General features: G+C 31.3%; 3 protein-coding genes across 5 annotated transcripts; 1 reads left to right on the top strand and 2 right to left on the bottom strand.

Annotated features, from left to right (window-relative positions):
* Positions 1–603: 603 nt before the first annotated feature.
* On the bottom strand, positions 604–6,009 carry LOC122404809 (cleft lip and palate transmembrane protein 1 homolog). 2 transcript variants are annotated; one of them, XM_043409063.1, is made up of 7 exons: positions 5,874–6,009; positions 4,972–5,556; positions 4,771–4,888; positions 4,501–4,704; positions 4,300–4,437; positions 3,843–4,214; positions 608–741 (listed from the first exon to the last, which is right to left on the bottom strand). In XM_043409063.1, the coding sequence occupies exons 1-7, from the start codon at positions 5,979–5,981 to the stop codon at positions 617–619; spliced, it is 1,650 nt and encodes a 549-aa protein (XP_043264998.1). In that variant the 5' UTR covers positions 5,982–6,009; the 3' UTR covers positions 608–616. The 2 variants fall into 2 exon arrangements, with proteins under 2 accessions (XP_043264988.1, XP_043264998.1); XM_043409053.1 differs by having other exon boundaries at positions 604–4,214.
* Positions 6,010–6,301: 292 nt separating this feature from the next.
* LOC122404798 (lipase maturation factor 2-like) lies at positions 6,302–11,213 on the top strand. Of its 2 annotated transcripts, none has more exons than XM_043409041.1 (10): positions 6,302–6,424; positions 7,336–7,519; positions 7,598–7,699; positions 7,771–7,964; positions 8,064–8,242; positions 8,330–8,579; positions 8,668–8,873; positions 9,270–9,510; positions 9,747–9,963; positions 10,223–11,213. In XM_043409041.1, exons 2-10 carry the CDS (start codon positions 7,473–7,475, stop codon positions 10,542–10,544), a joined length of 1,758 nt encoding a protein of 585 aa, XP_043264976.1. In that variant the 5' UTR covers positions 6,302–6,424; positions 7,336–7,472; the 3' UTR covers positions 10,545–11,213. The 2 variants fall into 2 exon arrangements, with proteins under 2 accessions (XP_043264976.1, XP_043264969.1); XM_043409034.1 differs by lacking the exon at positions 6,302–6,424 and adding an exon at positions 6,725–7,182.
* Positions 11,214–11,313: 100 nt separating this feature from the next.
* Positions 11,314–15,202, bottom strand: LOC122404720 (snRNA-activating protein complex subunit 4 homolog). Its single transcript, XM_043408945.1, has 2 exons — positions 14,961–15,202; positions 11,314–14,652 (listed from the first exon to the last, which is right to left on the bottom strand). Exon 2 carries the CDS (start codon positions 14,509–14,511, stop codon positions 11,767–11,769), a length of 2,745 nt encoding a protein of 914 aa, XP_043264880.1. The 5' UTR covers positions 14,512–14,652; positions 14,961–15,202; the 3' UTR covers positions 11,314–11,766.
* Positions 15,203–15,207: the final 5 nt, after the last annotated feature.

The raw sequence follows: 15,207 nt of genomic DNA, 5'->3' as shown, positions 1-15,207 counted from the left end.
AACCTGTGCAACGTACAAAGTAGAACAGTATTTTTTAGTTACTTCTAATTACTATTAAACTTCACTATACTCACACTGCCTTGTTTTTACTTTTTATTGCAAGAGAAATAACTCGTTACAGTAACTCCTCGATAAAACGTTACAATTCGGGATTGCTCATAACGTTTTAATAAGATGAAGGCACGAATTTGTTCCTGGAATCACGATATATATGTATATCCAGTCACAATATGTGCGTGACAATCACTTTGACATTTAGCTAGGCGGTATATTTTGTTTATACAGCTGCTCTGGTGACTCGAATCACAACGGATATCTTGTGCCGAAAGAAAAATAAGTAAGTGGCGTTTTATCAACGTGTTACTGAATTTTTATTATTTTGTTCTATGCAATTTGATTAATCGAAATAAATTATTTAAATTTATTCTTCAAATTTGTGAATTTAACGACAGATACAGTACATCTACGTGCTGTGTAAATTGCTCTTTTAATATTTAAAAATATAACGACATTTCAGGATTGCAGTTTTCTACAGCAGGGGTGGCCAACTTCTGCATACATATACATATATACATATATATTATCGACGTTTCTTCTTAAAAATGTGTCACGATATTTACCTACTAAAATTTTCACATTTAACACATTCAAACTTCTTGTGTCTTGTGTACTGATAAGTTAACAATGGGGCGTGTTGAAATCGTCTCCTGTCGGCTGTGATCGACTTGTCGTTGGCCATTCCTGTTATACAGTACGAAGGTTTTACTTACGATAATTTAGCCGTCAAGATTTAATTATTTAAATACTATGTTATATAGTCAGTGCATATAGTACTTGGTTTCCTTTAGTGCCATGCAATCTGTAGACAAATATGTATAACAAAGAACACTGATGCACATTCAAACCGTTTTCCGTACCTATAGTTTTTCACGTTTCAATGAAAACTGTTTGCAGTGCTATTGTGAAATAAGATTAATATTCCTAATCATTCAATTGTTTTGACCAATTACTTTCAATTGTCTATTAAACTATTTATGTAGCAACAGAAATACAGTTGGTATGGCGCTAAACGGAATACTATAAGGAAAGATTGCAAATTAAAAGAATATAGGTTTCATCTTGAGATAATTGTATTTTTTGAACATAATATGGAAATACTGTACATAAAAATTTGTACTTTAAATTGTTTATATCTAGTACATAATCACTATCATAGTGCATTTGTACAAAAAGAATAGCCATTGATATCTACATATAGTATTGCTGTTTTGCCTGTTTGTTATAGAAACTTGAAGATTTTTCAAATACATATGCAATGTTTTCTACAAGAAATCAATTCAATCAAAAGTTAATATGAAATGCATAATGTCTTGTGTTGAAACCAGATAATCTGTATTAAAATGAAATGGACAATACAGATGGTTTAATGTACTTTCGCACCATTATTATTTATAAAAAAAGGAACGTAATAATGAACAGTAATCTTTATTATTTAATAATATTTCAATTATCAAATCATTGCTTGAATTCGAAATCCAAATCGTAATATTGTAATATATCTTTGTTTTACACTTTTCTATTGGATTAGCTCACATTTTTCAATATGCTTTCTTACGAATGATGTAGTATATTAAGAAAATATATACAAAAATAATGCTTATAAATTTAAAAGTTGACCCAACTCGGCTATTATTACTTAATGTTTTTATTTTAAATGCATAAAAATCTATAAATGCGAGGAGGATCCGTAAATAAATGACGTTCGATATACTGCTGAAATTTGCTGGAATACTGCAAAAAGAGAAAGTGCCTTTTCGTAAAAAAATTAAACGTTAACAATATTGCGATCAATTTTAAGTTTATACAATTACTTTGCATTTCTATTGACGGTACATTTTAAAGAATAATTTACATGTTAATCATAGGATTGAAAATAATTTGAACAAATTGCAAATAGAAAACACTGTTGTTAAATGCGTTGCTGTATACCTACAGACAGTTTTTATACTGTATTATAAGTAACAAGTATAACCTTTCTTTAATATAGGGTCATCTCTTGTAAATCTTATATACCTGCCAATATTCTTGTACATTTTTTACATCGCAGTTCGAATATATTCAATGTATCAACGTTTTTTCTCTCTCTCACGCAAATTATTAACGTCTTTCCATGATGTGTGCTGCTATTACACACTATTACATCCATAGAGTATTTTATACAATATACATATATATTTTCATTGTTTTCTTTTATCGCATCTTGTTAATATTTCGTGATTGTATACTTTACAATAATATTGGACCAAATGTAATCTGATTGTATCTGTTATGATTACTTTTACAAAGCAATAGCACTTTGCAATGCAATTACTTTGTACAAGTAATCGTGGAGAATATAATCAGATTAAAATTTTCTCAACACTGCTTTTCAGGAAGCCTTGTTACAATTATATTATAAACAATTATAAAAAGGATAATTTTTGTTGTCTAAAAATTTATCTCGTTGTTATGTTACTGAAATATTTTGATGTCGTAATAAACCTGCACATTTCAACTATACATAATGTCTATGTACATTTTATTAAATTATTCAACGTCATTGTCTTTAGCGAACACAAGTTAATTTCAGGAAAAATGAATAGTAAACTATTATTACTCACAATATAAAATTAAACATTACTTAGAGATATTGATTTATTAAAAACAATAGTTATAATCGTATCTAAGAGCGGTCACAATTTAATTTTAAACATTTGCATTGCGCGAACCAGTTTGTTTCAAGTTTGTTATTTTCTGCAAAAATATTTTGCAATATTTTGTGTGTGTGTGTGTGTGTTGTGTGTAACTAAAATATTTAGTACAAAAGATACACTGCTCAAATGTCATTGTATTAACATGATGTGTGCACGTAAAATATATTATTTTTTCATTCAAATTATTCAGGTAAATATATGTGTATGAATGTACGCATAGTTCGGACGATTTCAATTTATATGTATACAACAAAAACAAAATCGCAGTTTGAAATATTTTCTAAATGTCGTAGTGAACTTTATATTTTTTCCTCAATATCATTCAAAACGATAACAATTACAAGGAATTGAAATAGAAATGAAAAGACAACAAATTCTAAATAAAACACGATGACAACAGCTTCCTAAAAGAATATACATAGTTGCTTATGTTGGTACTAAAATTTTGTCAGTTAACATTATGCCTAGTACAATGGATATCGACATCCCCCCATTTAAGGGTATTGGTACCTTTGCGAGGCTTATTTATTTGGCTAAATCTCATAAACCAAAAGAATATATACTTACACACATATTTATATCAAACTCACAGTGATACGTATTAATGCATGCAGATATATCCTTTGGTACTAATATGTTTATTAATTTCAGATAAAGTTCGAATAATACACTCAACGCTAACATTATACTATACTGTATATTACTTATTCTTTTTATCTGTTTCAGTTTTCGGCGAATCTTTGATAGCATGGTGTTTATTATCGGTAGTTATTTTATTTTCCATTTCACCGGAGAAACCAAATTCATTTACCCTAGTACGATCAGTTTTATATATCTGTCTTTGGTACAAAAATATAAAGAAAACAATATCATCACGGAAGCAACCAATTCTATAGAGTGTTGGCATTTTTATAACGAATGCAAAAATATCATCAATGAATGTGTTTAAAAATTTATAAGACATCATACGCCATGGAAGATGTGCCACACTTTTTAGTTTATAATTAATAAATAATTGTGGAGTCATCATAATAAATCCAAATGTTAGTAAAAATCCATAAAGCATACTAAGAATCCAAGAATACCAACCTTTATGTTCTAAATACATTAACGAGTAAATTGCATATCCTCCTAAAAGAGGATAAAGTGCCCAAGATAAATATTTGAATGCAAGTTCGTCATATTCTTTCGTGGTAGATTCTACGTATGATCCTTTATCATGAAAACTTATTTTTGGAAAGATACCAAATACTTTTGAATTCCTGTTAACGTTAATATCTATGACCTTATTAATTTTCCATACTTCTATGCATATACCTATCGCGCAACTAATCCGAACAACTGTATTCGTTTCATTGTCAAGAACATACAATAAAACAACAAGTGATTGGAAAACATTGAAAAATACAGATCGAACGGATAGACCCTCCAATGAATTGCGATTGTTCCAAAATTGAATATCTGGAAAAAAAAAAAAAAACGGATAAAACGATATTAGAAGAATGAATTCTAACATAATTACATATTTTGAAAAATGATGTCTTACCATTCTTAAATGCTAAAAATTCGAATCCACTGTGTAATACTGATATAATTATAGTCAGACCCAACAGATAAGGATTAGTTTCCAATAATGTTTCCTTCAAAGTATCTTGATCATTGTCATCTTCGTCCAACGAATCTCCTATATGAAATTCAATGTTATATAACTAAAATTCTCTTCGTAACTCTGATTATAATAACATACCCATAAGAGAAGATGTCCATGTATTTCTGATTGTTTGAGCTATATATATTTGCCACTTAAACAATGAAAGAGGTTGATAAGTTAATCTAAGTTCAAGCTCCTTTACAGTTTCGTTCAAGGGTTGATAATCCCTTTGCATGTTCCAAAAGTCATTCATGTGTATCGCGGGTTTATAAAATATCTCTCCAGGTAAAAATTGGATGTCTATTAAAAAAAATAAATATGTAAGCTGTATTTAATACAAATCACATCGTCTAATAAACAACTTACACGTATCTAAAGGAGATGGCACATGACCATGTACCCAATTAGTTTGATCAGTTACTAAATTAATAGTTAAATTAGGATGCCAATGTGACACATACTCTTGATTCATTACTTCAGCTTTCTATAACAAATATTTAACATGTTCAATTTTTTACAAATGACGCGCGCGCGCGCGTGTATACAGCGAATTGAACCTATATATACCTCAATTTCCTCTTTAGTCGCAGTAGTTTCACCAGTTAACAAATTATGTTTCTTTTGGTATTTAATTTTCTTAAATTTATTTAACATTATTCGAGAATATGACATGTAATCACCCGCATAAACATTTTTGCTTGCTTTAGGATTTGGAGATTTTCCGCTCTTTGTAACATATACATGAAGGTATATAGATCCATTGTTTTTTAATTGATCGGATGGATTAAATTTATATTTTATAGTCTTTGAGCCGTCTTTATCTGGTCCGCTATACCAATCTCCATAAATTAATCCTTGTTCCAACCATATTAATTTCTCTGTATCATTAAACTGTTTAAAAGTCTCAGATTCTGATAAATAAACATGTAAATCGAACAATGTCCCATTTTGAAATATGTTTATAGATAGCGAATCTGGTGAATTAACAGCACCAGAAGATTGAACATTAATATTGGTTTGGGGACGTCTAAATAGATAAATAACGAAATAAATAATAATGGCACGTATGATTAAAGACTTTGTTATTGCAAAGAATGATTCAAGACGCGAAGGCTGATATTTTTTCCTTCGTTCCTCAATTTCTGCATTCACCTGTACAACAAATTGGAAAGACAATAGATTTTTATCAAGCAGATTCATAAGAATGACGTTTTAATTGAAACATGTAACGCATCATCCTTGAACAGAACAGGTTGTGATGAACATTTAAATCACACTAGCATATCACTGAACAAATTGTAAATGCATTTAGAAATTCGACATTTTCCGGTAATGTTTAAGTTAAATACGTAACGACGAAATCAAGTTTATTAGTTTTTTGGATAAGATATGAGAAACATTTTTAAAAGGAAAAGTAAATTATACAGTAAAATGATTATAAGACAATATAATTAACACACATCTCTTACTTCGTTATCCTCCATGGGAACCAATTCTCCCTTTTGTTGATTGTTATCCATATTTTCTCTGATATTTACTTCCTTAGAATCCTGGCTATCATTTTCAGCATCCACCATTTTTGTGTTCGGATTGTTTCGGGTGTAGGTACTTACTTTCTTTGCATTTTCAGAGGGAGTCACATACACCGGATGTTCGACATATTTCTTACATCACGTGTTTCATGACACTGAATTAAAAGGTCACAAGTTAGAAAAACTTGAAGTTCAGTTCTGAGCACAGTTTAGGGTATCGATATGGCTGCGGTCAGCGCTGCCTCTTCTTGACGCAAGAAAGGAAAGTTCTATTCCATCGTACAAGTTTACTATAAGCTATTTCCTGAAAGGATGGAAACGATATAAACAGATGGTCGTGGGATCGAAATCCTATTGGTTCGTTGAGTTGATATATGTAGACTCTGGTGAAAGATGTATCGTCACAGAGTAGTAAGTACAGAATAGACCTATTCATCGAATGCATTTTCGTGTCACATGGCCCGAGGAACTAAAAGGTACCTACTTATGTAAGTACGTAATCCTCTTATCATTTTCGTGTCACATGAACGTTGCCAATCCAGATAAGCATAAATATAGATAAATAGTTAATTTTATTTCAAAATTTTTGTCCAAATTATCACAGAACATGTATTATAAATCCCTTTAAAGAACGATCTGAAAAAGTTGTTTAGATCACGTGGAATTTAGTAGTTCTTCGAACCCTATCGATTCTACATCTATCTTGATAGATATACTATATCATTCTTTTTTATCCTGGTTTATTAATTTTTGTTCTTCGAGGAGAAAGTTACTAGTTCCAATTCCAAATTCCAACTGAAATCCATTCTTTAAAGAGGCGTTGTGGTTGGTGCTGGAGATGGTGATTTTCTTCTAAAAGAGCAAGAATTAAAAGCATAGGCGTTCAATTGTAGGGACAGTAGTATCTACATAGATATTTACATATAATACATACGTACACAACGCATGCATATTTTCGTGTGAAACGTGAAACCACCAATCCAGTTCAACTAATAGTTTTTGCAATCGTAGTATAAAATTCGAATGGACGTTTTGTATAAGATACTTAACATAGGTTGCATTGCTCTGTCCGTTGTGTTGCCGGTTTTTCGTTCTTTCTATAGAAACGAGAAGTAGTAATTTAAAATAAGTAGAGATCACAACGAATTTATGATGGTACAAGTACGATATACTCGTAACTTATTCTTACGGGGGATGTGTATTGTATATCTCTTCGCGTTCCTTAGCTTTTATGTACAAATTCCGGGTAAGTATTCGAAAAGTTATTTATTTATTATTGATTGTTCTTTTTTTCTTGCTATTATATTCTTAATACGTGATATTGTATTTAAAGTGAGTTACAGAAGAATAGAATAATTTTAAATGTCTATGTATATTCGTTTGTTACAAAAATATAAAGGATTGTACGGTGATAATGGAATTCTACCAGCTAGAACTCAGTTGGATCTCAAAGGACGGGGAACTTTACTTCACAAATTAACACAGAAGCCAACGTTGTTGTGGTTTGCTCCTTACTTTGGACTAAACGTCGAGTACATGCTAGATATATTATCACTTATCGGAGTTGTTCTTTCCTTTGTGGGGTAAGAATTTTTCAGTTATATTTTTGTACTTTGAACATTAATGGAATAAGAACGATAACGATAAATATTTCGTTATAGATTTGTGTCGCAAAGATTCTGCATTGCACCGGTATTTGCATCACTGTGGTCACTATATTACTCTCTCTACCGAATTGGGCAAACATTTATGTTGTTTCAATGGTAAATATTTAATATTTGATATTAAATTTGTTTTTTTCTTCTTTTTTCTTATTTTTTTACATATTTTACAGGGATGTGCTTCTTTTGGAAGCAGGATTCTTATGTGTATTAGTAGCACCGTTATGGTATTCTCAACGGGGAAAAACAAATACACCGAGTGATGCTGTGACTTTCTGGACCGTACGTTGGTTACTTTTTCGTTTAATGTTTTCCAGCGGGGTAGTAAAACTTACTGCTTATTGCCCAGTATGGTGGAAATTAGATGGTATAGTATATTGAAATAATTATATCTTCGATTTATGAAAACATAGAAAAGAAAAGAGCAGGTTTATAATTTATACAAGTTGTTATGAATATGTTCTAGCTTTGAATGTGCATTTTGAATCGCAATGTATACCTACTCCGTTAGCATGGTATGCGCATCATTTGCCAACGTGGTTTCTACGTTTTACTACAGTCATTGTGAATATTACCGAACTTGTTGTTCCATTTTTATTTTTCTTCCCAAATAGAAAAGTGAGAATAACAGCTTTTTATATTCAAGTAAGTATATTCGATGGATGTATATGTCGCATATGTTACGTAATAATATCAGTGATTACTTATCTAATCATTTTTATTTTTAACCAGATGTTCCTTCAAATACACATTATAGCAACAGGAAACTATACTTTCTTCAACTTCCTAACTATCTGTTTGTGCATTTCTTTACTCGACGACCAATTTTTTTATAAGAGAAAATCAAATAATAGTTCTAATAGTTTTATAAAATATCTCTCTACCATATTGTGTAGCCTAGTTTATGCAGCTATCTTATATGGAACTTGTGTGTATTATAATGTTAGACTTACCGATAACTGGACAATTCAAAGTGATATCGGTATGTACGTATTTATAACGTAAACGGAAGATTGTTTCAATAATGATTGTTGCTTCTCCCGTTACAACTATAAACTTTTCATTTTTAGCCTTCACACAAGACCAATTCAATTATGTTTTGTCACGTGCGGTTCCAATTTCTGTTTACATTGGCGTAGCGTCTCTTAGCTTAGCAATAGCAGATGCAATAGTCAATTCTTTATTAACGGTCAAAGGAATGCGAAATAAAATTTTCACGACGTTCGTGACAAGTTTGTACACAGCAGCAGTTTGTTTTATTGTTTCTATAAGTATTGTAAGTATATGGAGTTACATTTGTGTGCGATCATTTGATACGTTGATCACCAGCACAAATCGAATATGTTTCCTACGCGTGGTCGAATCCTTGGTTTGTCTTGACAAGATAGTATTAAAGCTGTTTCAGTATAAATGTTCAACTAGAAAGTATCGAATACTTTTCTGACTTTGTGTGTTCTTTATTGGGACAATGATTATTATTATCATCATAGACACTGAGCTAGATATACATATAAAGTGCAGTTTTGTTGAAAATGATTTCTTCCCATTTAATTATCAAGTTCTGCTAATTTTATGGTAACATAAAAAATTGGTAAAAATGGATAACTTGGTGATCAACGCGTTAAAAATCGAAACTAACTGTGGCAAAGATAAAAGTGATAACTGTTTTTAGGTACCGTATGCTACGTTACATCAATCTTATAATTCAACAATACCGACTCAACTGAAACAAATTCATGCAAAAGTCGAACCATTTCGGTTGGTAAATAGTTATGGATTATTTAGACGCATGACTGGAGTGGAAGGTAGACGAGAGGTAATCATCGAAGGAAGCAATAACATCGATGGGCCATGGAAAGAATACGAATTCTTGTATAAGCCAGGGAACGTTAACAATTCATTACCCTTTGTCGGTAGGTCGTTAGTAACATTATTATTTTCATTTTGTATTTGTTTATTCGTTATTTTTGCCTTGATCAAAAATTTGTCAACACGTTTGCTACCACGTGTCAAATACATGTGCTAGCGATTATTGCTTATTTTATGTCTGTCTAAACAAATGATATCTGCACTATGGATAATTGTCGTATTATATGGAACACTATATTTAAATATTCTTAACTATATGATCGTAACTGTATGATCGTAGCCCCACATCAACCACGTCTCGACTGGCAAATGTGGTTTGCTGCATTGGGTACATATCACCAGAATCCGTGGCTTATGTCGTTAGCTTATCGTCTTTTAAGCGGTCAGCCTGAAGTATTGTCTTTAATGAATAATGTGGAGAATCCATTCCGTGATAAACCTCCAAAATACATTAAAGCCAGTCTTTATCACTATCATTACACTCCATGGAGCCAGTCGTAAGTGTTTCTTTATACACGTCATACACCTAATCCTTTTTTTATACGGTGAAAGAGTACCGTGTAAAAGAAAGAAAATTGTGTAAATAAAAATCATGCAAATACTGATTAATAGAAATATATTTAAGCTTGTTTTAAAGAATAAAAAACTGTACAAAATTTAATTTCATGTAACTTTAAAATCGTTGTAAAAAGAGGGTCAGGTGTACAGTGTTTCGCTTACTTACTTTTACTTTTACTTGCTTTTTTTCTTCATTAGGTGGAACAGACAAGCTTGGTGGACGAGAGAAAAAATTGAGGAATATTTTCCAATATTTAGTCATGATCATCCACCTCTTATCGATTATTTGTCAAAGATGAAAATAATTCAAGATAAGCCAACTTTCAAAATTACGAATAAACCATTAAAATTGGTACTCGATAGTATCCGAGCTTTAGTTCATAAAATTGAGGCTAGTCTTCTTCTGTGGGGAGTTTTTACGGCAGGTTGTGCAATTATTATGACTAGCTACAATAGTTCAACTCTAAAGAAAAAATATAGCGAAATTCGACATGTTAATGCATTCGAAAAATACAAGTAATAAGATGTATCTAACTTAATAATATTTTTCAAGATACTCAGCTACTAAAGCATTATAACTGTTTAGCCATGATTAACTTTGATTCATAGGCTATTGAACTCATATTTCAACGGACATAACATATTTTCTAACAGTGTTAAAACACTGTATTGGTTTTTAAAATTCAAGATGATGAGACTTTCATACAACGCTCAAGCAGCAGTTCAAGGATTATAATTCCACTATTTTGGTAGCTGAATATCTCACAACGCATGTTTTGGGATAGATACGTCTTGATACTTTCATTCTCCGAATTTCTCTTCGAGTCTACTTTGCACTCCCACCTACAGAAAAACTAATAACATCGGATTAGGCTCTCCTTACAACCAAATAAGATTTGTTTCAAGCATTTTTGTCTATCGTAAAAAATAAATGAGTTACTTAGGTAACTTTTGAGCCAGCCCCACTCTGTACGTGTGATTAATTACTGCACCGCTTGCGTGAATCATTTTCTAAATTGCGCGTATGATTTATCTTCGATATCATGATTATGAAATACACTACGCGAGTGTTGGTTACAACTATTACGTGTGGCAAATATCGTTGAAAGGACATTTAGCAATATAGATAAATATACTTATATTTATTTTGCATTAATAATTAGGCAAAAAAAATGTTGAAACAAAATTGATGAGGATTTATTCTACTGTTTCCAAGTAATTGAAATTGTTTACATTCTTATAATTTATATACAAATTGTAGAATTTATATACAATGATACACTCTTCTTTCTATATTTGTTCGTCGATTTATGTATTTTACAATGTCCTTTATCGTATCGTTAAAAAAAAAAACAATGTAATGTTTTGTATTTTTTATTTCTCGTGAAATAAAAAATTAAATGAAGTGTGTTTGTATCGCGTTTAAGGATACAAGTGATCGTTGTATCCATAGATTCTTGTTCATTTATCTTAATATCATTATCAATTTGCACTATAAATATACATACATACTTCAAATTCAATACACACACATACTCGATGAATAAAATCGATTAAAAACTTTGCCTATACGTATTTTTAAATGATTAAAAAAATTGGCAAATTTTTTTGAAAGATATGATTCATCCAAATTAGTACTTTTTTATATGAAAGGGGATAATTTTGTTTTCATACCGTAATTATAACACTTCACATGTATATATAGTAGTACTATTTGAAATATTAATGAATCTGTCGCGCTATTATCTTAGACTTTTACTCTTTTTATCGTACGAATGTAACCTTTTTGTTTTATATGGCTTTAGAATTTTGGACATTTCAGAAGCTTTTCTTTTTGGTGCAATATCATCGTATGAAAATGCATCCATTACGTAAACTTTCGGTAATGCAGTTTTTGACTGGCCAATCGGGTACATAAACAATTGTTCGAGGCGTGTTTCTAGTAAATTAAGCGATTCTTGAAATTTCTTTGATTTCGTGAAAAACTGATGTATATTATTGCACGTTTCGTTCAATTGTTTCAAATACATTAAATTCTTTAGACTCAGTAGCGTTGCGTGCGTCGCTTCTATCGAGGGTATATCTTGTTCTATATTTGTTTCTACGTTAGAAGTGGATGCACAATTTTGTATCTTCTCTAACGTATTAAATAATGTAATATTTTTCGTCGTTTGTTCGCACGATTCCTCGTGATCTTCGCTCTTTAACTTAACACAGCTATAATCGTGAGTACTGTTATTTTCAAAAGAATTAACAGAAAGATTCTCGCAACAAGCAATAAATTTCATTTCTTGCACTGCATTATTACTAAAATTATTCCTATTATTGCTATTACAACTATTGCTACTATTATTTTGTTGTAGCGGTATACCAGTTGAAAAAGTGCAAAAATCTTTGATACTATGTGCACTCTGTCTACACTTTAAACTATTAACTTCAAACAATTGACTGAGCTTTTGAAATTGTAGTTCTTGCTCGTTGCCGCCGATATGAGCGATTACAAAGTCTGGCGTGTTGAAGTCTACTGGTTTTACAACTAAGAAAGTATTATTTGTATTTAGATGATAATCAATGCACTGAGTTTCCTTTAATTTTTTCAATTTGATCTGCGAGTCAAAAGGAGGTGGTGGTATGTAATGAGTGGCGTCTTTTGTATCACAATTTGTTCCAAACATAAGCGAGCTACACTTATCTATAACTTCAAATTGTCGTCTCTTATCACTCTTCATCTTTGTGTATTCTCTCAAGGAACATAAAAGTTGTTTCTCGCGATTGTTTAATTTTAAATTACTAATGTCGTCGGGTATATTAAGTTTAGCATTTAGCAGCTGTAAAGTGCTATACAATTTTTTTGTATTGCGCTCAAGTTCTTCTACCGAGCAATGTCTCCTTTTCTGAATAGAGTTTACTGTTGCTTGTTTCATATAGAAATACTCGATTAATTCTTGATCTACATCGTTTCCGCAATCTCTGTTTAACCTGTTATTACTTCTCTGTTTAGATTCCTCTTCCTTCTGATTTTGCTGCCCTTCGTTTTTATCTTTCTTGTGTAACTCAACAACGGAAATACCCCTCTTAATATATTTTTGCAAAGCTGCATGTCGATGTCTTAGGTAAGTCCTAGTTTTACACGAAAAAGCTTCAGATATTTTAGACCAATTTGGCCCAAAGCATTTGTAGAGTTCAAGCAATTTTGAATCCTCCGTGAGCGTCCATACATTCCAATTTTTATCTTCGTTGGTAGTTAATAATTGATAACGATAATTAAGTTGAACAGTTGATCTGTTAGGCATCAATGCAGCTGATATTTTGCTAAAATTTGTACCATATTTAGTGACGGCATCCTTCAACAAATTATCTTCGGATTTGCTAAATCTACCTTTCGTTAAATATGGGGCCAAACTATAATTCCATCGGAAATAAGCTTGCTGTTTAGTTCTCTTTTGCATCCAACTGGCTACTTCACCCCAGGGAATGAAGTCACCAATTTTAAATATGTCAACCAACTTTAAAAGTCTTTCGTCCTCTTTGCTTTCCCAAATGCAGTTTCTAACTTTAGGCAATTTTTTTGTTGTGTTGTATCTAATGAAACATTGATACGCTGTACGATTTGTGTTTAATTCTTTGGCAATACCATCCCAATTTTGATATTTATAGTTCTTTACAATTTCTTTCAACTTATTATCTTCTGGTTTTGTCCAACAGTTTTTGTTGATCTTGGGATGAAGAAAACTATTCCACATAATACGACAGTCAAGCGGTGCATGTATCTCCTCAAAATGGATAGACGATATTTTAAACCAATCGAATTCCCTTCCTCCTAATGGACCAATCATTTCTACCAAATCTGTAGGTGGAAATTTTTTGGTTTTCTTCTTTTTTTTCTTTACCCCATTGAGCCTTATATATTCTATCTTTTGAGAGTGTAACGCCTTTGCAATAGTTTCTTCTTGTACCGCTTTCAAAAGGGTGTATCTTTCTTTTATTGTCCATGGTGAAACTTTAGGAAGATTTCTAAGCTGTAATTCTTTATGATTCTCTTTTAATGTTTCGTCGTCGTTGTTAGGAGCAAAGAAATAATTTCTGTCTTTGAAATATGGCATACCGGCATTGCAAATCAAAATCTTTGTATCTCCGATTGTATGTTTCTGTAAATTTGACTCTACCACTTTCAATTTTTTTTCACACTTTTGAAGAACATAGGTTATGTGTTTTTTCAAATCCAACAAATAAGAGATTATCTGCTTATTGAAATTCAGCAAACTGTCACAGTCTTCGATATTACATTCCATAAATTCATTTTTAACTTGATGTTGAGACTTGTCTTGCGATGTACAATCTTTGATAAATACCTCAAAGTTGTTTTCTGGTATGGATTTTTCAATTTTTGGAGTAAATTTAACATATTCTTCGTTTTCACATTTAGGTGGCAGGTTTTTCAATAACAGTATTTCGGCTATATCATCGTCGCTTGACAGTTTGTCCATGATCGACGAAAGTCATTGATTTCTTTTGTCCAATAGTTGTATACGTTATTATCGATTAATCAACCAAAAAAAAAAAACAGTATACACGAGCATCAAATGCGCACGAATGTCCATCGAATCGTTGTCCGTTTGCTTAGGAGCCTATAATCGATAAATATGAAAGTTAGTTTAAAGGCGAAATGCAGTTAACAAACGAAGAAATAGGAAAAAAAAAAAAAAGGGACGATGAAACCTATATCGCTAACGCAAATAATGTATCTCATATATACATATATGTACGTATGTATGTATGTATGTATGTATGTATGTATGTATGTATGTATGTATGTATTAAATATATAAATAAAACATTATTGTGCGATTTGCAGGGTTGTCAAAACGTTTAGTTAATGTGAAACCAAGTATAACAAAATTATAATAAAAAAATTCTCGTGCATTGAAACTTTCACCTGTCTCATTTTTGTACAAAGAATCACACGGTCATGACGACGCTGATTAATTTGTAGAATGTTTCGAAAAATGGCACAAGAAAAAGTTATTAAGGACCAAAGAACAATTTGTCTAATTATAGTTCGTAGTTGAAGAAAGAGTGCAAAACGGGCCCAATATGGTTCGAACTTTGTAAACAAGATGTTTTGATCGAATAAAAAGCCAATCGAAAAAAAAAGTCAACAAGAAAGTTTTGACGTTCGAGCG

Source organism: Colletes gigas, unplaced genomic scaffold, assembly GCF_013123115.1.
Source record: "Colletes gigas isolate AHSC1104 unplaced genomic scaffold, ASM1312311v1 Colletes_gigas_Sc00001, whole genome shotgun sequence".
Lineage (NCBI taxonomy): Eukaryota > Metazoa > Arthropoda > Insecta > Hymenoptera > Colletidae > Colletes > Colletes gigas.
Note: the sequence above shows the minus strand (reverse complement) of the source record. Positions and strands in the feature narration are given on the sequence as shown.